At 36.8% G+C, this 23753-nt stretch overlaps 1 protein-coding gene and 1 pseudogene across 1 annotated transcript in view; one reads left to right on the forward strand and one right to left on the reverse strand.

Annotated features, from left to right (window-relative positions):
* Positions 1-23753, reverse strand: part of LOC105292752 (PH domain leucine-rich repeat-containing protein phosphatase 1) — a gene marked incomplete at its 5' end in the record, with an annotated part of 169117 nt that overhangs the window by 46461 nt on the left and 98903 nt on the right. The window contains one exon of the mRNA XM_011361133.1: positions 22036-22202. Coding sequence (XP_011359435.1) covers positions 22036-22202 — 167 coding nt within the window. The remainder of the gene's footprint in view (positions 1-22035; positions 22203-23753) is intronic.
* Positions 20573-20691, forward strand: LOC111740371 (annotated as a pseudogene).

A 23753-nucleotide genomic window follows, 5' to 3' on the forward strand; every position in this document is an offset into this window, starting at 1 on the left:
TTCACATGAGGAGGAAATAGAACCTTCAGAGGGTAAGTAAGCAAGTAGCAGAGCTGGAACGCACATCTTCAGACTTGACAGCCAGTGTTTTCCCTAAAATATAAACATTTTATTTAAAAAACAAACTTGTCACTTTAAACTAAGGTTGAATGTTTGAAGAGGTGACTTTTGCTGGAATAAGTTTCTTAGCTTTACCTCACTCAGCCAGTTTAATTCATACACGTGTAAATGACAATGAAGGAAGAAGAAAAGTACAGGCAGATCTAGCTCTTCTGAATTTCTGGGTTATCCCAGACAAGCCGAAAACTTTTCTGCTTCACTTTTCTCAAATCCAAACCTGAAGTAATAGTAATAATAATAGTAATAGTAATAATAAACTACACAATCTCTAAGGTAACCAAGTTTTGTAGTTCCAAATTTAAGAACCAATTATCATTCCTCAATCTCAATGCAACTCGATACTGCTAACCACACACCCTCAAAAAGGTCCTCTCACTTCACGTTAATGACGTTTTCCTCACCCAGCCTCTTCCTATCTCTCCACACCTTGTGTCCTATGCTTCCTCCTTTTTCCTTCTTCATCTCCTTTTCCCCATCTCACAGTTAAGTATTCCTCACAGATCTGCTTTTTGTCAGTTTCTTTCCTCTCCCTACACTGTCTTCCTTGGAAATCATTTTATTGCTCTGTGAACAACTCTTTCTAACCCATCACCCACCATCTCTTCTCTCCTGAGCTATCTCATATTTCCAGTCCAAGACTGAATTTACCATCTTTATCCTCAACCAGTATTTTCTCCTGTTCTATTTTTGTTAATGGTTCTTTCATTTTCTCAGTTGTCCAAGTAATTAAAGAAGTCATCTTGTAAATTTTACTTCTCTGTGCTCTCCTATATTTGGCCCACTGCCAACTTCTACACCTTTTCTATTTGAGATGAGAATCAGACGAGTTACTGCATTATACTACTTATTTTTAAAACTGCCCAAGTTTACATACAAGGCAGTATTATACACTATCTCTAGAACAGACACACATCTTAAAAATAAATCCAATTCAAACCAATTAGCATTTTAAAGAAACTGTCATGTAACCTATTTGTTCAATTCTATAATAAAAAGTGGTAAGCTTTGTTCTGAACAGTAGCTATATAAACTTTATTCTAAACAGAAAGCTGACAATGTGCCTATTTGTAGGTTGAAAGTTTTATCTTGACTTTTTCTTAAAAATAGCTGTTTGCCCGGATGGCAGAGTACAGACCCAGTAGTATATTAAATTTTAAAAGAATTACTGCTAAACCTAACTAATAACTTTTAAATTTGTTTTATATTTACAATTTGATTCATCAGGCCTTCTTAAACAAAGAATGCTTATCCCCTATTCTGATTATCTATGATCTACACAACACAAGCTAGAATTACACGGTCTAGTATTTCTAGTTGACAGGTTCTCAAGGTATTGTTGGGGAACCCTAGAAGAGATCCCCGAGACCTTCTCGAAAGATTCCCAAGGCTAAAATTATTTTCATAATAATACCACGACGTCTAAGACGCCATTTGCCTTTCTTTTGTCGCTCTCATTTTCTCCCACGGGTCCAGTGGAGATTTCTAGATGGTATATGTCTTTGTGATAGCAGACCTGACTGGACACAGAAAGAGACATGAAAATCCTATTATCTTTTAAGAAGCCAGACGATAAAAGATTTATAAAAATATAAAACAGACATGCTTCTTCCTAATTATTTTTGTTTTCGGAAAGTTATTTTTCATAAAAAAACATGTATGTTAACAAGAATAGGCTTATTATTTTTCTAAATGAATTAATATATATTAAATTGTCTCAATTTAAATTTCTAATATGGTCACTATCAATAGATTTACTACTTAAATAAAGGCTGCTCAGGGTCCTCAGTTTTTAAGAGGGTAAAGAAGTCTTGAAATAGGGTTGCCAGATAAAATATAGGACATCCAGTTAAACTGGAATTTCAGATAAACAAAAAATAATTTTTCAGCATAAGTAATGTTCCAAATATTGCATGGGACATACTTATACTAAAAAAAAAAAAAATCATTCTTTTTCTGAAATTCAAGTTTAACTGGGTGCTTTTTTTCTCCCTCCAAATCTGGCAACTCTATCCTGAAATAGATAAAACTGCTGTTCTAGTCCAAACAAAAACAGTATTCTTCTTTCTATGTATGTTTCCTCATTTGGTAGAACTGGCCAGTTTTAAAATATGCATATAATTAAATTGAACTTAAAAAAATATTCCTCAAAAAGGAAAGACCCACTAGACATTATCCAACACAATAGAGTATATGGATGAAAAGGGAGCGATATAATAAATTTAACCAAAAGTAACCTCGCTGGGTGATCTGATCATAAATTCCTAACTGGGTAGGTCATGGTGGGTAGGCACATTCCAGGCCTGTAATTTCTTTAGTAAAAGGTTATCTTTGCCTTTAACGAGCCCTGTCTATTGTTCCTGTGCATCTAGGTTAACACGCCCTTGAAATGCTTCCTTTTCAGACCCCTCAGGAAGTGAAACTACCCTCAAAAGATCTCATAATCTTGTTAACTGTCCAGTAGTTCAATCCTTCCCCCTTGATTTCTCCTACCTTCAAGTCATCTTCCTTACATTCTCTCTTTAATTCCAAATGCATAAAAGAAACTGCAAACTGTCATTCTCCAGAGCATCTGAGGTCTTTGCTTCCTGGCACTGTCATCAGTTTGGCTCAAATAAGCTTATAAAAATCCTCTACAAGTTTGGACATTTCTTAGGTCTACAAATACAAAGACTTCAGAAAGTAGAGGATGGAAGGACTACAATTTCAGTAATTACTCAAGATGGAAAATGGAAGCACTGGCTTTTGTAAAAGTATCTGTCAACAATGGGGGTGGAGCGGGTAGGATATCCATCTGTGCAAACACATTTACTAGAACCATACCACTCCAAAGGATAAAGGAAAGCAGTAGTGAACTGAATGAGTAAAAGACAGGTGACACACTTAAATGGAAAAGGAAAAAAAGGCAAACTCTTAACAAGTATCCTCCATTAGTTTTATGTATGTATCTTTTGTATTTAAAAATGGCTACCAGCTCTAAATATAAAGTGCAAATTGTTCTTTGCATCAGTTCAAAGACAAAAGGCACTACCAGACCTTATGGTGAAGAAAGCTGCCCTCAGTCCCAGGGGCTAAGAAACCCCTATAGAACAAGGGGTGTGAGGTCCTAAATCTGCTCTGTCCAGTAGGATACCACCAGCACCAGGTGGCTACTGAGCACCTGAAACAGGGCTGGTCCTAACTGAGATGTTCTCTAAGTATAAAATACACACTAGATTTCAAAGACTTAGGACAAAAAGAATGTAAACTCATTAATTTTTTAGAACTGATCATTTTGATATACTGACTTAAATAAGATATACTATTAAAATCAACTTCACCTGTTTATTCTAACTTTTTCTAATGTGGCTACCAGAAAATTTTAAATTACTTATCTGGCTCCCATTATATTTCCATTGGAGAAGCATTCTCTCCACATGAACAGAAAGCAGGACCCTGAAATTCCTTACCTAAATGACATCAAATCTGTTCTCAGGGCTTGTGTGGGCCTCTGCCCTCGGCCCTTACTCCCGTAACAGGCTCCAGGGGTGGACAGAGCTGGAAAGTGTGCTGCTTGTCCATACCTCTGCAGGGTGAAGGATGAGGCTATAGATGGAATGAGAAGAGATTTGGGCCACTGGGCCAGCTTTCCCCATGCTGACACAGGCTAGAAACCTAAGGGACTTGAGGATTTTAAATTGGAATCTATCCTTTGTAGGTATGGGGGTTCAGAATGAGTCACCCCAAGATGTGCCTCTGTGGTATGTGGACTGTTCTGCCACTCCCTTAACTATTTAGAAGAACCTGAATTAGGAGCCTTGTCCATAATAAGAGACTATCGGAGATAACTTCTTTGACCTATCTACAGGGAACAACAAACTCTATTTACTAAGCACCTGCTTTTATCATCTTGCAATTACTTGTTGAAGCCCCCAAGGCACCTCACCTGAGCCCTAGCTTGGAATGTCAACATAGGCTCATTTCCTCCTTCCCTCTCTGAACCTCTCTTGCATGTGGGGTCTCTAACTCTTATGTATGTGGAGTTCCCATAAATGTATGTTATTAAATTTGTTCATTTTCTCTTATTAATCTGTCTCATGTCTATTTGATTATTAGACCAGTCGAAAGAACCTTGAGGAGAGAGGAAAGTTTCTTCCTCCCCCACAAAGGTCATTATAAAAGTATATTTGTCAAGGTAGGAGGAGAGATTGTATTTTATTTAACAGTTTGTTAGTTTGATTATAACTTGATAGATACACGTGGTGGGGCCTCCATTTATACTCTTGCCTAGACCAGTAAATTTTAAGGGCTGATTCTGATTTATAAGTATCTTAAATTTCTCTCACTCCTCCTTGCCACATTCTCCACCTCCCTCATATTCCTCCCTGCGCAGCCCATCCCACAAACTCTTCCCAGAAAAAGAACACAGTGTTTAGCAGACTTGTTTAGCAAACAAAGCCTGGATTGTTTCTGAGAACTCAAGTTCTTGATCAGAACACATTAAAACTCATCTGTTTTGGAAACTCTAACCCTTAGCCTTCTTAGAGTCCCATTTTTTCTTAATAGATATAGAAAGCAGTCAGATTACAGGCATTTGCCAATTCAAAATTCCTTTCAGAGAAAGATAAGAGTGAAGGTCTACCTAGAATCTATTTCCGTCTGGTCTTAAAAAATGGGTGGAACAGACACCTGGAGGCAGTGTTTAAGTTGAGAGAGATAAGATATCAAAATGGGGAGTGGATGACTTTTCCTCTCTTTACCTTACCTTCAAAGGGAATGCAGAGGAGAAAGCAAGGTGGCAAAACTCTTATGGAGGAAGGAACCGGAAATATCTATGTCTTCTAAAATTAAAAGACTTTTTTAGCTTTGCCATGCTAACAGGTCAGCCAGGTAAATTGTCAAATGTGCACAGACCCAAATTCTAAAATAAAACTGGACAGCTTTGGAAAAATACATATTTGATGAAATATTTAAAATAATTTTAAATTCTTAAATTTTCAAATTAAATCTTTAATTTAAATCTTTAATTTAATGAAGGTAAGGAAAGAAGAATCAGAACATCACGAAATTTAAGATTAATGAAAATTGTTCTAATGATGATTGTAGTAACTACTGTGGTCAGTTTAGCAATAATAAGAGATGAATCTTTTTGATATTTTAGAAACTACAAGGCCAAGAAACTATGATTTGTTTCTTAAAAAACATGTTATATGTGTATACGCACACACAGTACCAAGACTAAAGAAAGTTAAAGTGGATATATCTTATTTCTGAGGGTTATCAAATGTGAGAATAGAAGGGGACTTTCAAGTCATTTCCTTTCAATTCCCAAGATCATAGATAAAGAAATAAAAATTAAAAATCAGGCTCAGAAAAATTGTGTGACTATCACACACAACTTGAATCTTCTGCCTTCCAACATCAGTACCACTCATCTCTCTTGCTCTTTTATTACATCTTATTGAAGAGTTTAATATAAATGGTATCAACTACTAATAATTCTAAGTCACAGGTCAAAGGCCTCAGAATACAGTCTTGAAAGCACTCCTTTTTCACCCTAATTTCCCCCTACAGAAGGTGGCATTATCAGCAGTGGGAGACAATGAATATTTTGAGCACTGTGTATGTGTACATTCAAACCAACTCAGGCATGGCCCAGTGCTCCAAAAATACCCAACAACTGAACAGACTGACTACACTTTCTAGAGCAAGCAATATGCTTTAAGGAAAAGAGATATAACTCATGTCTGTTTGTTGTATAATAGAGCTCAGAGTAGGGACAAGAAATCAAGTTAACACTTTTCCAGAGGCTAATAAAGAGTAATCTTAGTTAATTCCTAAAGTGAAGTCACACAGTACAGTATTACAGTGTTACATTAGCAAATGGCAGCGGGCATTGTGGGCATTTAGAACTCAAGTCTGACCTCACCCAAAGTTCCAAGGCACACTTCTGTCTTTTAATACCAAGTGTCAGGGAAAAGTACAATCAACCAAACACACTTGATGATCTACAACGACAGAAACGCTAATTGTGTGGGTTCACAAAGAAACACTGAAGTCCCTTTCAAACTAGGTATCCTAAAGGCCTGATAACAAAATTCATGATTGTTTACAAAGGGTGGGGGCCTTGAGATGGTAGCTCAAAAGTGGAGACAGGGAAAGATGGTAAAATGAAGTTGATAATATTGCTGCTTTGCCAAATTAATGACATTTCTTTCATTTGCATCTCCTACTGCACTTACATTGTACAGCAAAAGCATAGTAACAATGATACTGTATCTAGACACAAAATGCCTAAACTACCCAAGGGTTTGATCTATATACCTTTTCTTTCTCCACCTTCACAGCCATAGCTAATTAACAGCAAAGGAGAAATAGCACACACCTTAAAACTGCTGCTGAGGGAACAGAGCAATCGTCAGTTTTGTTCCTGCACTTGTCTAGCTTCCCTTTTAATCTTGACAGCAGTATTCCATGCTAATGTATTTTATAGTCTACACTTAGCTTTAAAATGGATTTTTTCCCTCAGTCACTAAATATCCAGGTATAATATTCCAAAACTATTCCCTCAAGCAAAGCACTTAACTCTACAATAGGGAAGAATGCTTAGCTTCTTAAATTAAAGTCGGAAGGTTAAAATGCATCACGTTCATGCATCCAGTTTCCTGACCTGGTTTCTAAAACAGATCAACCACAGTTCTACAAGGTTATTTCATTCCGGCTTCCACAAAAACCACGTGGGAGCAAGTGCTCCTTACAAAATGAAGGGGAGCCATGTTTTCCAAGGGCAGAAAAGATAACAAACTTAAGAGAAATAAAGGCCGCCAATTCTCATTTACCTCCCTATCTTGGGCTCATTTCGTCAGGATCATAAAAATGCTTAGTCTTTTCCCCTTTGTCAGCATTTATTCGCTCAACCTACCCACTCTCAAAAATTTATGTAGAAAATTCTTTCTGCATCTGAGCTAAAGGGATTGGCTATTTGTACCTGCAAAGATCTAGGATACAGAACCGAATAAATAGCATGACGACTATTTGGAGACATAATACTAATTAACTTGGAACTATTTAAATCTTTAGTAATTTTTCTTCCAGGAACTAAAGATATACTAGAAAAATTTGACTGTAAAATAATAGTATGGTGGAAGTAGTTCTATTTTAAAACATTCCAAATGTGCTTAAAATGAATGTCACACATTATTCTCATAAAGAGGAAACCATATTTGTTTTATTAAGTGAGTCAGAGAAAAATCAATCTTATTTTCTGGAGTTATCATTCACTACAAGTGGGTCAATTAAAAAAGATTCCCTGGGTGACTGGATTTCTGTTTCATATTAAGAGTCCATGTTTTTTTCCCTGTGGGGGGACATGCTAATACACTTTGGAAATTATTAGGTTTCAGTATTAAGTAATAAAGGATCTGCTGGAGTTGTAAGCCTAGCTCTGGGCTTTGTCCCGTTTTCCGCTAATTATGAAAACCAGGCTCCCCAATAATGGCTCCGAGTGGCTGCACCTTAGTGGACTGTGGCCAGGCTGTCAGTGCTCTGTCATACTCATTATATCGACTTTTAAGAGAAAGACTGCTTTTATTTGATTACCAAAATCATGCACGCTCATTCGTACAAGTCCAACGATAGAGGCATATTAAAAAACGGTGCTTCCAAATACCACTCTACTGAGATAACCAGAGTGAAGAGTGTGGTGTACATGCTTCCAAAGCTTTTCCTCTTGGTGAAACATGTACATGCATAAATATACATGCATAAATAGATGGCCTCCCTGACTACTTTTTTGAGTGGGATTACGCCACACATACGTCTACATCTTGTTTTCTCATCTAATACAAACAAACCATCTTTCTGAGTCAGTACATGAAAACCTAACTCACTCTTCTGACAGCTGCATAATGCGCAGAAGGGACACATACCACAGCTGATTCCGTCCCTCCCCTGACTGACAATAGGGCTACTCCTAGTTTTTATGCTGTTTGAAATGATTCAGCATATCCATTTGTGCGACAACGATTTTATTTTGCAATATTAAGGGTGCCCAATGCCTTACCCACAATTCTGAAATCCAACAGCTTCCGAAAATTCAAAGATTTTTCATGGACTCATGCAGCAGCAAAAGCCGACCTAAACTAACATGAATAATCATTTGTTCGCTTTAGAAATATGTGTTTGCTTATGGAGTGCTGTCTCAAATCCTGCTTGGAGGTATCATATAATTTACAGTACATACACAGTATTATCTTTAATAATCTGTAAATCTGTGAAGTTGTATTTCTAAAAGTATAACTGATGGTCCAAGAGCATGTACAATTTAAATTTTAATACATACTATAAAGTTGTAGAAATTCATACTTCCAAATCAGCCATGCAGGAGAGGGCTTCCCTCCACGATACCCTCACTAGATTTACGTTGGCATCCTTCCCAGTGCTGCTAATCTGATGGGCAAAAGGTAGTAGGTATCAGGTCATTTCAATTTATATTTATCAGTGAAGTGTATCTTTTTCTGAAGTTCATCTTCTTTGAAATACACATTCATAAACTTTGCCCATTTTTTTTTACTGGGTTACTCATCTTTTTACCAGTTTGTAGGAACTCCTTAAAAACTATGTGTCACACAGTGTCATATATTGCATGTTGTCACATGGCACTCCAAGCTTACTGTTTCATTTTTCCTACTCTGTTAATGCTATTTTTTGCTACGTACTAATTTTTATTTGCTCAAATTTGGCAGTCTTTTCCTTTATGGAATCTATATTTTTAACCTTGCTTGAGAAAGTCATCTTATTCCACCCTCCAGTGGTACAAATGTTCTCCTGTATTTCCTTCTAATACTTATGCATTCTACTTTTTACATTTAGATCTTTATTTCACCTGACATTTATTTTTACATATAATGTTGAGTAAGAGGTCTAACTATTTTTTTCTGGTAGCTAATTATGCCAATACCATTTGTTAAATAAATCATTTTTCCCCCAAATCCATTCAATTTAAATAAATTTCATAAACTAGGGGAAGGGAGAACAAAAAGAAAGGTTGGTGCTATTTAAATAAAATAGAAAAAAAGAAAAGCTTGGGTAAAAACAAGTTACATTTATTTTTTGTTTCTCTTTCCTTTTTTTCCCAGGAGAATTTATAAATAATCAAGTGCCTGAGTTTTTGTTCTTCCTAGGAGCCCACCTTATGTTTTTGAGCTGGCAAAATGCTTTAATAAATGATAGTAACTTTTTGTCTTTAGAAGGACAAATCTTAGGAAGCGTATCAAAGTACTTTTTTAAAATGTATACTGAATGCACTTACTCTCAAGAACCCTTAGTTAAGTCAATGAATGAAAGAGACATCAGTCAGCAACTTGCCTGATTTATCTTCCACATACTCCTCAAATTCTGATTCCTTTAGTGTAGAACTTTACTGGTTTGTGAACTTGGTCCTATAGCCATGTTTTAATAATTTTACCACAATCCAGGTATGACATAGGGCAACCTGTATGTGCTACAGTTACATAAGAGAACAAAACAATGTGTGAAAGACTTAAAAGCCTCCCCTGGATGCAGAAGGAAAGAAAGAACACCTTTTGCCCTATATTCCTCTTGGACTTTGTCTGTGGTTGTGGTAGCATGAGAAACATTTGGACGTTTGGGCCTGCTTCGGAACTGCGGGGACACCTACGCTTCAGAAGGCATGACTCAACTCCTTTCAGCTCTCACGTTGCTCTCCCCACCCACAAACTGTGCTGCCCTGGAAATGAACTCTCGTCGGTGACTGCTCTGTTTTTCAATGCAGCGTTTTTTCCAGCTGTCCCTTTATGACTTCTGAAATGAATCCACATGAACTTATGTATGCCATTCTGTTCCCAGGCCAGAGAAGTCCACCAGCCTCCTTCCCAGTGAGCACCTGCTAGGTCTTCTGGGAGTTTCAGCCTGCACAAATGCTAATGTGGCATATGACCAGCTTCTCAACACTTGAGCCAAAACAAACAGAAACCATCCCATCTTAATCCTAATCACCATAAATGACTCTCCATACAAGCAAAATAAGCATATCACCTTCTCAGATGACTAGAAAATAAAAATAAACACATGCATATTTTACTTGGGTAAAAATGAAAATTTACAGCCACGAATGGATTTGAGCAAAATATTCTTAAGAACTGATGTAGATGTTAAAAAGCAGAATAAGTATACCAAAACTACAACTAATAGACATAATTTTTCCAAAATAATAAAAGAAATAATAAACACTCAGTATTGGCAATAATTACAATGGACATATTGCTGTGGATGCAAATCAAAGTATTCCCTGAGAGAGAAAAGTTTATTTTTATCTCTCTTTAAAATAATTCAAATAGGAGGCACTTACTTGTTATTTGCTTTGTGCCATACCCCTAGGCTAAATTAATCCTATGGAAACAACAGTCAATACAGGAGGAGGGAGGGGTGTGCAGGCGCCGGCTGCCGTGAATCAAGCGAGTACATTATATAGAAAGAAACTCCAAATCGTGAGCCAGTAATCATGTGGAAATAGCAGTCACTAGATCCGCAGTAGCCATACACTGGTTCATGAAAACAATGATTCATAAGCAGCATAAATCTGTCATTTTCTGATTCTTTTATAAATTGGCAATATAATGATCAAAAAGACAAACAAGAAATATGTTATCATGTTACAGTTAAACATATCTCTTATGAAGTGAATTCTGTGCTTAATTTATCCATGACATTATTTTCATTTTCTCACCAACAGATCTGCCATAGTTAGCCAATTTAATTGCAATACTATTCAAGAGATGTTTAATATTAACCATCACACTAGTAGGACAAATAACAGAAATGTAAAAAGATTTCTGTAGAAGGAAGAAGACAGATAGCTATTTCTACTCCTCTTTTCAAAGCAAAGAAGATCCACATAGTATACTTGGATAAAATCCAAGTGAGTCATATAATACATAAAAATGAAAACCAGATAACATCTCTATCAAGGATATTAGATTATCAAAGGAGAAAGTGAACATAAGCTAAAGCCAGAGAGAAAATTATGTCATGAAAACGTGCTTAGACATAAGTAGATTAAGCTCTCATCACAAAGAGACTAGGCACATCTGGTAGTTAAAACAGAAAAAAACCCAACACCCAAAAGTTTACTTGGTATAAAAAAGGTCTGATGCTAGGACTGAACCATTCATTTACCAAACATTTTCTGAGTTCTTATTATGCGCAAAGGTGTGTGAAGCACACAAAAGTGAATTAGGCATGGTTCTCAACCTTCAAGAACTTGCAACAGTTTGGGAGCAAAGCTGCTATAATGTAAAGCAGATGATGAAAACTTACTGGAAAACAAAAATATCCCGAATGCTTACAGAAGAGAAAACTCACTTTTATCTAAGGGATCTGAACAGAGTTCAATATTCAAAAGGCAGATGGTAGTTGGAAGGGAGAACATTCAAAGAGGATAGGGTGACCTGACTGTTTCTCGAACTTGGGCATGCACTGTTAAAAATGCAGATCCCTGAGCCCCATCACCAGAGGTTCTGATTCAGCAGGTCTAGGCTGAAAACCAGGTATCTCTGTTTCCTAAACACCCAGGTGATTATGATGTAAGCATTTCATAAATTATATTGTCAGAAACACTGATTTGGTGGGCAAAAACCCCAGGGTATACTTGGGAAACAGTAAAAACACTAATCACAGAGCACCTCGAATTCCAGATGGAGACACTGCTATTTACCTATGAAAAATTTTGAATAGGGGAGTGAACTAATCTTTCCTAGAATGCATGAACTTGTGTATGACATGAATTAGATAACATCTCTTCCCTTGTGCTCCTACACACATCTCTCTGCGGGGTGAAAGCATGCATTCTGACAGAAAGTTTTAAAATGTAGTTAAGAACAACTATTTGGAAAGTCAGATTTTCTCCAATGTTCTCTTGTTAATTATCTGTCCCAAAGAAATCACCATGGAGGGATGGGTGTGCCCTACTTTAGAGAGGTCAGTCAAATATCCTGCCAGCTGAAGCATCATCATCCTAACCCACCCATGGGAAATGACAACAAGCATGGTCAAAGCTCTATTACTATGGACAGCACGGTGAGTGACATCAAAATTACAGGCACTCTTAGGAAAATCAGAAACACCCATGGGTGTTTAATTTTCAAAAGGCACCCATGTGAATTTTCAAAGGGCACTCCAGAGTTGGGTGGGTCTGACCTGGGGCAGAGGAGAAAGGGAGAAAGGAACATTACTGGATTCCATCAGCATTCTCACACCTGCAACCAAAGAGTTATCTCAGAAGTCATCAGTAATGATGTAAACCATGTTCCCAAGTTCAAGTTAAGATGACACTTCACCATCAACCACCACAGAATAAGCATCTGTTGGCCCTTTCTCTACATGCTTATCGTTGTCCCCTAAGAGCTACACAGAATGAAAAGTTGGTTACCACTCACGATAGCAAATATCTACAAATGCCATGTTTAACATTAAACTCTTGCAGTTAAGTTAAAGCTTAGAGAGAGTACAGCAAAGAGCTCAACTAAAACAAACAGAAGAATGGGATTGGCCGGAAAGCAGCAGCCTCACTGGAATCAAGCCAAAGCTTCTGAAGATCCCTCCCCACTTTTTATTTAAGTGGGGGACAAAGTTAAAGAACAACTTAAAGGATCCCAAGAAGTCAATGGACAAACTGTAATTTAGTACAGTCTGGCTGATAAATAAATCTTTTGTTTCTTTTCGAGCTCCCTCTTCTAACTGCACTGTATGAGGGAAGAAGAAAACAGGCTAGTATTGCCAAAAATGAGTTTAGGAGCCAACGCCAAAGAGAGGACCAAGGGCACGACCTCAGCACCCCAAGTACCAAGTAATGGCTTTCCTCTGATGGAATGCTTAGGGAAGGAAAATGGAAATTGTGTGAACTGGAAAGCTTCCCAAGAGGATCAAAATTCCATTTCAAAGCAAAATTGTACACAAAGGAACTTGCAGTGCGGGGAAGAGTTAACTGGAAGAAGGGCGTCCATGTAGTCTATGACATTCCTTAACCATCTGACGAGCCGCACCAAACCCCAGCAGCAGCCATTCCTTCCCAAGGTCATCTCTGTCCCGGGCAGCACTTGTGCTGTTTCTTCTCTAACACATCGGCTGTGCATGTTCCTCTGCAGTTGGCAGTACTTGTTTGCTGGTGATAGTTTTTTTTGTTTTTGTTTTTAGGGCAGAGCATCTTCAAAGAAGCTGAAATTGTTCTAAGGACTGTAGTTTAAGTCTGGCAAATGAACTCACTGCAAAATATTTTAGCATGCTACTCCTGATTCCATGATGTTAATGAATCATCACTACTTCCATTTAAACTGAGTTTTCAGGAATAATTGATAAAAACAAAAATTAAGATCTCTTTCTACAAAAACCTGGAAATGTGAACTTTTGGTAAGGATAAGTAATTAACATGAGTAACCTTGCAGCTCTGCAATGCCAGATCCCAGAAGGAACAGAGTAGGAAATAAGGTCATTTGCTTTCCACTCCATGGGGATTAAAAACGCAGAAAATCAAGCTTTCTAAGAAGAAAGGTACTTAATAAATGTCAGGCATAATTATGAGTTTCTCAATGCTCATTTTTTCATAACTTTCATTCTATTATGCCCACATACTTGTACACCCAACTCAACTTCATTCCTTCTCTCCCACTGTTCTCCCATTTGAAAAATCCACCCCCCCATCTCTGATTCTTTTCAGCTAAAACAAATTTCACACCTAATCAGACCTCAAACCACTTCTTTCCTCCAAGTCTTTAATTCACTCTCCTTGACCCAAAAGTAATTTTTACCCTATTTTACATTACATTATACTCATTTCATAGCCTAATAAGGCACAATCATGCACTTACTCCTAAATTCTTTGAAATTGATCTCTAGGTGCCATAAACTATAATGTAATAGATCAACAATCATTCTAAATGAATACCATCCCCTTAAAATAGTCACCTTGAACACTAAATATACAAAGTGGTTCCACGGTTAAAAGCATTTTTAGATGCTCTCTTCTGAAACTTTTAGGTTCACATTCTTTTGATTACCACTGGTGGTGGGAAATCAAGAAAACCAACAATTCAACGAATATTTATTAAGGGATATATATAACCCTAGCTAAATATTGGAAGATACAAAAAAAAAAAAAAATAGAGAAACCACATTTTTACTCTCAAGGACTTTATATAGATGTCAATTTTAGACATTTTCAAATGTTTACTATAAAAAGTAAAACTGATAGGTGCATTAAGCACAAAGAAAGCTAACAATTCAGAACAGGAAAAGGTCACATGGAATTGAAAGACCAAAAGCTTCAAGAAACAAAAGTCATTACAAATATGCTTTGAAGGGTGGGCGGGATTCACCAGGTGGAGCCTGGGTTTGGCAGATGAGAAGTTAGGAGTGGCACATTCCTTGCAAGGTGAATGTGAGGTATGCTCAGAGAATGGCCAACAGATGCATAGATTTTTTTCTTTTTAAGAAAGTCCAATATCATACTGTCCATTTTAAAGCTAATGTCTCCTTTCTTACAAATCTTCTTCTATGTAATGTTTTCCGAATCATCTCACTATACAGGCTGTCTTCTCGTCTTACCTTCAACCAAAGAGAAATAATTATGATAAATGACCAGTCTACTTCCTTTTACATGTTGCTACAGATATCTTTTGCAAAGAAGTGGGGTATATTTAACACAGAGATGAAAAAAACAATTCCTACCACCATTCACTCACATATACATTCATTTGCCAAGACCGTTCAACAGGCCTTCCCTCTGTATTAGAAGAACTGACTCCTGCTCTCTGGGAATTCAAAGCAAGGCAGAGCAAAAGAGATAAATATGGAAAACATTTAAGTAATAAAGGTGACAGGCTGAACTCAATTCCTTCCTTATGGTATCCACGCTGGAAGTCACGCAGGCAGAAATTAAATGTAACCTCAAATGTTTAAAAGTTGAGGCAATACTGCCATTCCTAAGTCTCTTTATAAAAACAGGCTCTATCCTAACTTCTTACTGCACAAAATATTGTGAAACTGAGAAAGGACAATGGCAACAAAACAAAAACAACAAAATTCAGTATCCAAAGGAGAATGTTTTAAAAAATAGTTCATGATGGTACATCTACTTTTTCTTTTTTTTTTTTTTTGGCCTGTTTCAGAATCACGTATGATAAAAAACACATTAAAAACTCTACAGACATAGAGACACACAATTTACCAAGTAATTTGAAATATCGACTTCTACTAAAATTAAAGTTAGAAATCCTCTTACAAAAAAAGTAACTCCTTTCCTAGAACTTGCTGGGACCCTTTAGCTTTTTGATACTAGTTCACCTCTAAATAGCAAGAGCTGGAAAGCAGATTCACTTCCCATATTAATGAATGAAAGTGATAACTATCAGCCATCAAACCCAACTGAACAACTGAAACATAACCAACTTTTGATAGTAATTATTTATAACTTGTGTAATTTCTAACACATAGAATTAAGCAATTTAAGTGTGTGTATTTTAATTACCATCAATATGTTGAATACCTATTAAAATACAGACAAACCTCTAAAAGGGGTAGGTAAAAGTGGTTAGTAAGTTAAAACAATCTAAAATGAAGACATTTAAGTTAAACTTAAGTGGCAAACCTTCTAAATACCATGGACAAAGCTACTAGGAACACGGACATCTAAATAATTACTATTAAACACTGCTTTTGAGTTTGTTCTCTACATTGTCCTTTGTAAGCACTTTATTAGATATCAGCACAGAACTCTCTGACCTATGATGCCTTACAATATTACTACCTATGAAACTTTAATAAATGATCAATTTAAAAGAGCTAAATTTGTCAGTAGAGCAAAATGTTTAATCACCAGCATAATTTTGTATAAATAAGTTCACGCTGCTTTGATACAGTATTAAAAACAACAAAATTTAGACATGGGAAGGAAAATCGTATTCCTTGAATTTAAACCAGCAAAAAGTTGTCATCTTCATGGACTTTACAAAGAAAGTTTTATTAAACACAATTTTCCACTGCAAATAATAACAATCTTAGTACTAATACTATCTGGATCATCTAAAGGGAGATACAGTTAATATAAAAGAAGTACTAATAAAATCAAGGTAAATAATGCATTATAATTATTAGTTACGTACATAATCAGGAAAGAACCCATTAAAACTACCAAAAAATTACTGATTTTGCCTCTCCTCTATATCTTGAAAATTAACTTGAAGAGTTCCAGTGCCAATAAAGAAAAACAAACAGTAGTAGTTCCAAGAACAATGTTTTCCCTCTGAAATTGCTGACCTGAGTGGGTATACCAGCATGCCATCTTTCCAGATTTAGAATGCTGCTGAGAATACCAATTTAAATGTTCTGTGAAAATAGCTCATTTGTTTAAAGTGAGAATTTGCAATAGAAAGAAAAATTAAGGAAATATGTGGTTAAGAGAAAAAGTCTCAGAACTCTCACCTGTTACAAGCGCATTGTACTTAAAAAAATTTCTCCCCAGATACTTGCCTTAACACTGTAATCTAAATACTCATTCCCTGAGACTTACGTAAAAACATAAAAATAAATTATCCTTTGGGACCTAACAGGTTCTCTGTGAAAAATAGACTAGAGATTAGCACAAATTCCTTAAATATACAAATAAAAATAAACAATTATATAAACAGCATATTCTCAAAACTACCTACTAACTGTATGAACCTAAAAAACTACATTAATGTTTTCTGAAGTATAGATAAGTTTTTAAAATACAGAATTTCAATTCCTAGCATTAAGTACGCGTGTGTGCATGTGTACACCTATACTTAAACATGTAGTACTTTGAAAACTTATCCACAAAATCTTTCTTGGACAATATGAGTGGGGCACAAAAATCCTATAGAAGTATGTAGTGAAAAAGAAATTGGTATTAAAGCACGGTGTTTTCCAAAGGGTAACACAACAGCAGCTTCACCAGTTGCTCGGCCTCCACGTACCAAGTCCTCTGGGCCCATCTCTCCTATGCTTAAAGCAACACAAACAAAACAGAAACTTTTTTCGCAGTAATATTCTATTTCTCAATACCAGTACTGATTAAATGGATGTATTCACTTTGTAAACCTATCAAATTGTACACTCATATTTGTGCCTTTTCTGTTTTTGTTTATACATCTACATTCAAAAGGTTATATAAAGAGGTGTTAGGCCCCCACATCTTCTCCCCAATTCCAGGGGGAGACAGTTTATTCCCTGGAAGAAACTGAACGAGAGAGTTCCTAGCTCAAAGACATCAGACATAGTTAGAAAACACTGTTCTGCAAACAGGGGTATCACATAAAATTCCACACATCAAGCCTTGAGGTTCTAGCTCTCTTTCCAGCTCCCTGAATCTTGGCATGCACTACACAAGCAGAAGACCGAAGGATTCCTCTCCAGTAAAATCAACACACCCTAGGGAAAAGAGCCACAGATTCCATCTTTGAAAGTTCCCCAATGAAAGGCTCGCCCCTGACAGCCCCAGCAGTAAAGCTGTATGGTGGAGAAGCCCTGCCCACAGTCCAAGGCGCTCAATTTGCTTTTGAGTGACACACCATTAAATAGGAACAGAAAGCAAATGATCATCAAATAGTTAAGTCAAATTTCCAACATAAAAGACATCTATACAAACAGGAAAAAATCAAGATAGTGCAGGCAGCCCGGGAGGAAGGAAGAAATAAAATGTTTTCGGAAAGAGAAGAAATGCACCTGTGAAAAAAAGAATCTATTCAAATGCATACAAATTAAAACAAACAAACAAACAAGAAAGAGCTCTTAAAAAATAAAAAGAGCAGAAATTCAGTAGAGATAGGAAAATTAGGGAAGAAACAAGGAGCTCTCACCTAATAGGAATTGAAGAAAAGAGGACCAAGGGGAAGGAAATTATTAAAAACCAAACCAAAACAAAACAAACAAACAAACAAACAAAAAGTTCCAGAACTGAAAGACACGTTTTTTTTCATATTAAGTGTTCATCACAGTAGCAGAAATAAATAGTCATAAAAAGAAGATGCTGAAATCTTTTGCAGATTGCCTTAAAAAAAAAGAAAAGAGGAAAAAGATACAGGTCACCTACAGAGAAGAATCAGAATAGAATAATGCTTTAAAATAGCAGCTGCAGAAGCTAAAAAACAATGGTGTGCTGGCTTCAAAATTCTGAGGGAACATGTTTTCCTGTTGAGAAGCCAGCCAAATTATCAATCAAGTGTGAAAGAAAAAATATTTTCAGATATGTGGTAGCTAATAAATTTGCTCCCACGTTCCCTTTCTCTGGAAGATCCTAAAGATTCCATTAAAAAGAGAGAGTACACCAGGAAAGAAGTCACAGACATAGGAAAGCTAGGGGGCCAACACCAGGGAGACGAAAAGGGAGTTGCCAGGAAGGTGGCGAAGGTGATCTCAGGACAGCTTGCAGCAGGGCTACAGAGCAAGGAGCTGCGCCGGCTCTGGCTCCAGGAGGGAAGCGTGTCCCAGAAAAGGGTGTTCAGAAGAGCGGTGGAGTTCTGTAAGAAAGCTTAGGAACACCAGAGAAAAAGAAGAGTGCAAAGTGAAGAAGGCTCCTACCTACCAGCAAGAGAAAGGAAATGCCATCACTGCATGGAAGTGGCTTAGCTGTGTTCAAAATAACGTCAACCCTCAACACAACCCAAAACTGATACCCTAAACTGAGAGGATGAGGGACGCAGCAGTTTGTGCATGTGCTGGGGGGCAGGAGGGGGCGAGACAGAATGTGAAAGAGTCAAATCCTCATCTTCCATAGTAATGTCAATATATAATGTCAGTGATCAAAATTTTTAAAATAGTAGTATATATACAACATTTTGGAAGATGGTGGAAAAGATTCAATGCCTAGGGAGCAGGACTTGGGTGTAAGGACAGGCTGGAGTCCTAGGCATCTATCCTTATTAGAAGTCTTGTTGCTTATTAATTTTTATCTATATAGGCTATTAGCTCGATGGGGAAAAATGTTTAAATTTTTAAAAATACAGAACAAAACAAAACAAAGAAAATGTGCGAAACAGTCAGCAAGAAAACTAGAAAATGAGTTGCAGTGGGAAATTGACAGTAAGACAACCAGTTCTACAAAGCTCCTGTGATACGCTGGGTGAGAGCTGAAAAGTGCTTCCTCTGACAGCTGGTGGAGAGAGCATGTGCTGACGGATGGGGAGCAGGGGGGAAAGGGCAATGGGTTGAACAGGTATTTACAAATGTAGAATCAAGAGACATGGGGGACCAATCGAGAGACTGAAAGAAGAGTCAAGATAAAGTCACAAATATCCATCCATCTGGGTGTTTGTTTAATTCGCAAACACTGGTTCTTTGGGAGCATCGTATTCCCCTATGAATATAGAAGCACTTTTGTTTAGGTTTCAATTTTTGGATTATTATATAATAAACAAATAGAAAAATACAAAAAATAATAATGGTCATCCAAGTACCAACTTATTCAATTCAAATTTTAACATTTTTATCATATTTGCCAATAATTTTTTTCAAATAACTATTATGGATATAGTTGAAACCCTCTTCAAAAAACACCCTAATCCATCCCTTAACTACCTCGCAGAAAGTAACCATTACCCTGACTTGGCATATAACATCTCTATCTACCTCATCTCTAAAATGAGAGCACTAGTTTGGGAGAATTGTAATGTCCCTTTCAGTTCTAAGACACGAGGATTCAATAACGTGATATAAAGTTCCTGATGTTCTGTGATGGAAGTGCAGAAGCCTATACTGCTTTGAAATACACATAAATATGTCAAAATAATTTCAAACCTTGAAAACAGACTCAATCATGATGTAACCCTTTGGCAAAAAATCGCAGTAACTTTATTGTAGTAGGGTCAGTAAAAATATTATTATCAATTCATAGGGCATATGAAAATCTAAGATCAAGCATTTCGCTGTGGTTTCCTTTCAACGTATCTGTCAGCTCCAGGGAATGATAAACAGTGCTAGGGCACAGTATCCTTGCTGGAGTTCTTGCTGCCTATGCAACTAATTCAGTGCAGCACCAAACCGCCCCAGTTCTTCTCTGCCAGGCTATCCAGCAAAAATATTTTTAAAAATCTGTAATGCCAGTTTTACTTTAAAATGTCCTCGGTGATATAAGAAAATTATTTGTATTACATCTCGACCTGAGTATATATCTAATTTCTGGGTGATAAAACAGGAAGTGCATATGAAGTACTTGCTCTGCATACTAAAGCATGATGGTTATCTCAGAAAGAGCACTTGCACAATTATTTGAGCTGTAAGCCAAATTAGTCACTATGTTTATGAAATGCCACTTTTACGTGAAAGAATAACTAACAAACTCGTTATTTAGACTTAGGTATTTGGCAGACATTTTCTCTACAATGAAGGGAGAAGGTCAATTCAGGAAAAACACTGACAGTATTTGTTACCAAGGATTACAATTTTGGTCTACAACCATGCCACTCTGAACAAGCTCAATCCCGTCTGATCTCGGAAGCTAAGCAGGGTCGGGCCTGGTTAGTACTTGGATGGGACACCACCTAGGAAGACCAAGTGCTGTAGGCATTAAAGGAAAAAAAAGGGATTGTAAGATGACAAGGTCCTTGCAATCTGTGAGGTCAACCACCAAGAGTTGCCTCGCCTAAAAAAAAAAATTAAAATTTTGGAAAACTTGTTTTCATAGTGAGCTTGACAACATTCTAATACTTGAAGAATTTTCTGATGAGATCAGTGGTGATATTAACAGCTATGATTTCTTGAACTTACATAATGAAATGAGTTAAAATTGGAATATCTGTATTACCCAACTAACCAGAATTCTCCAAATGATCAATATATAATGCAGCAGAATGATGCATGGGCAAAGATCCATTCAAAGTGCAAGAAAAACCAATGAATCCTAATGTAAAAAGAATTTTAAAGTTCACTAATAGGGATTCTGCATTGGAACTAACACTAGAAACGATCGCTTGTCAAGAGCTGCTATAATATCAAAAGAATATTCACAATTATCTGAAAAGACCATCAAAATACTCTTCTCGTTTTCCTACATATCTGCACAAACTTTATTAATAAACACTGAATTATTCTTCCTGGATGTTAAAACCATAAACACACAATCACAATGGTTAATTACCATAGTTTAATCTCTGATCATTTCGGTCATTTAAAAATGAATAAACAATTCATTATTTATTTAAAAGTCATATTCTTCTGCAGTTATAGTCTCATATATTTACAACAAATATATAAATATCAGAGGCTTCATTTACTACAAAATTAAATTTGATCATTGCTCCAGAAAAGGAAAAGGAAAAGGAAATGAATATGGTAAATTCTTAAATCTGTTTTGGATACATGTAAATAAATTCCCTTCTCTCTAGTTACAAAGAAGCAGACCCTATTCATTTCATGTGTGACTCTTGAAATCTACACACTAGTCAATCACCTAGATGATCTAGATGGTGTTCATGGATTTAAACCTTCGTTCTTAAATTTCTAAGGAAATGTCTTTCCATGGGGGAAAAAAAAAACCTTTTGTAAATTTTAAAAGAAATAATTTAATCTGACCCCTGGAGTTCAGAAGTAATACATTAAACATCATTAACTTTTCATAGACCTATCTGTAGATTGGTTAAGAAACAGGAGTGATTTAAAGAGAAAAGTTCCTCTTATACTAACCTATCCAGTTAATGAATATCATGCATCATTCATTTCAAAGGCAGGAACTTTGAAAAAAATTTCAGAATGAGAATTGATAATGTCTTCACTAATAAAGTCCTATTACCCTGCCCTCTGAAAGAGAAAGGTTACACACTGTGTAGCTTTTTAAGTCAGAATATTCAATAAACAACTGGAAGCTGACACCCCCTCCCCTTTCTAATTATCACCCATTTTTGGCATGCTCACCTTTGCAGTTCACTGAGCCCCCTGGCAGTTGGTAGACTGGGATTCTGCCTTAGGAAGTTTTGTTTTAAGTTGAGATGAGTGAGGTCTTGGCTGTAGAAGAGGTTGGCAGGCAGGTGCTCCAGGCTACAACATGATAGGTCCACTGAGCTAATACGCTGTGATGCAACCTAGAGGGGGATAAAAACACAATTCAGTTTTAATTCCACTCATTTATCCCATAACTGCATTCTATGAATAGAAATAAGATAACCCCGCATTTGGGAACATAGACACACTATACAAGTAGCACTATTAGTTCAAATATAAGCCAACAGAGTATTCACTCAGTACAGAACTGAGTCAAGTACATATTAACTATAAAGCTGAAAACAGCGTCCCTGCCTGCAAGGTTCTTACAGTAACAGTACAGGAGACAGGTTATAAAGAGCATAGATTATCCTATCAAGTTTAGTGATGTCAGCAATCACCTCCAATATAGGGGTTATGTTCCCCAAAACGTCTATAGTCAAGGAATTCAGAGATAATAATACAAGACTATAGAGTAAATGCAGGGTTGGGAGATAGACATTAAGATCTAGACTGAACCTAGAAAGTATATTTTGACTTAAAAGAGCACAAATAAAGAAGAATAGTATTAGTAGTCTTGTACATCTTTAATAAAAATGGTAGCGTATGATCAGATTCCACTGCTTGTCTGATATGAACTTCTTGGTTGTCTCTCCCACAAAGTTTCAGTGAGATGCTTATCAATTCACTGTGCTTTGCTTCACATACGTATTCTAGGTGAAATTTATTTTACGTCTAAATGTTTATCCATATATTCAAAGCCTTCCTGGTTAAATAACTCCTACCGTGGCCAGAGTCCCAGGGCTACAGACCAACTAACATGGGGAGACAGAAAAGGCATTGGGTAACCTGTATTTCTCAAATGCTCTCTTCAATCTCAAGTAATGTGGTGCCAGCTCATGCCACAGTGCATGGCTACAGCCCCAATTACACACACCTTGGCATGTTCTCTCCTCAGAGGACATGGGACTACTGTCCTAAGATCTGGGTTGATTTTTCCCTCATGGTCCTTATCTATACCAAAGCTTTATCTATGACCAACCTGACATCCTTTCCTACTACCAAACCCAGCTTTCTCTTTCCTAATTACAGAAGGCAACAGAACGTGGTCCTCAGGAGTGGGGCTCTCGTGTCCGTGTACGATCACATCCCCACTTAGGAGTTGAGAGAATCCTGAGCAGATCACTGAACCCTCCAACTTCCAGTGTTCTCATCCACCTAACAGCCATGAAGATGGCACCTGTATCTACATGTCTGGCACAGAGAAAGTATTCAAAAAATGGTGACTGCCATTATCGTTACCACCACTACTTCCAAATAGAATGGTCCCCATCTCACATCCACTGGAATCCAAATTCTCCTGATGCTAAAACTTATTTTGTTGATGGCACTTTGGGGGTAAGGAAGAAATTACTGTGCAGACATGAAAGTTAAGGAAATAATGGGGTGAAAAAGGCCTGGCAAGGCTCAACTCAGATTTTACAAAGAAAGTCTGAGTCTGCATTTTAGCAATTTTATCTTTCCTTGAATTTTTACCATTCAATAAAAAAAGAAAATCCCAAACCGGGCCAAATCATCCATATAAACCAAAAGATGTGAAAAGAGCCAGAATTTAATGGGCCTGAAAGGCAGGTGCAAACGTGCCATAGCCA

Source organism: Pteropus vampyrus, unplaced genomic scaffold, assembly GCF_000151845.1.
Source record: "Pteropus vampyrus isolate Shadow unplaced genomic scaffold, Pvam_2.0 Scaffold62, whole genome shotgun sequence".
Lineage (NCBI taxonomy): Eukaryota > Metazoa > Chordata > Mammalia > Chiroptera > Pteropodidae > Pteropus > Pteropus vampyrus.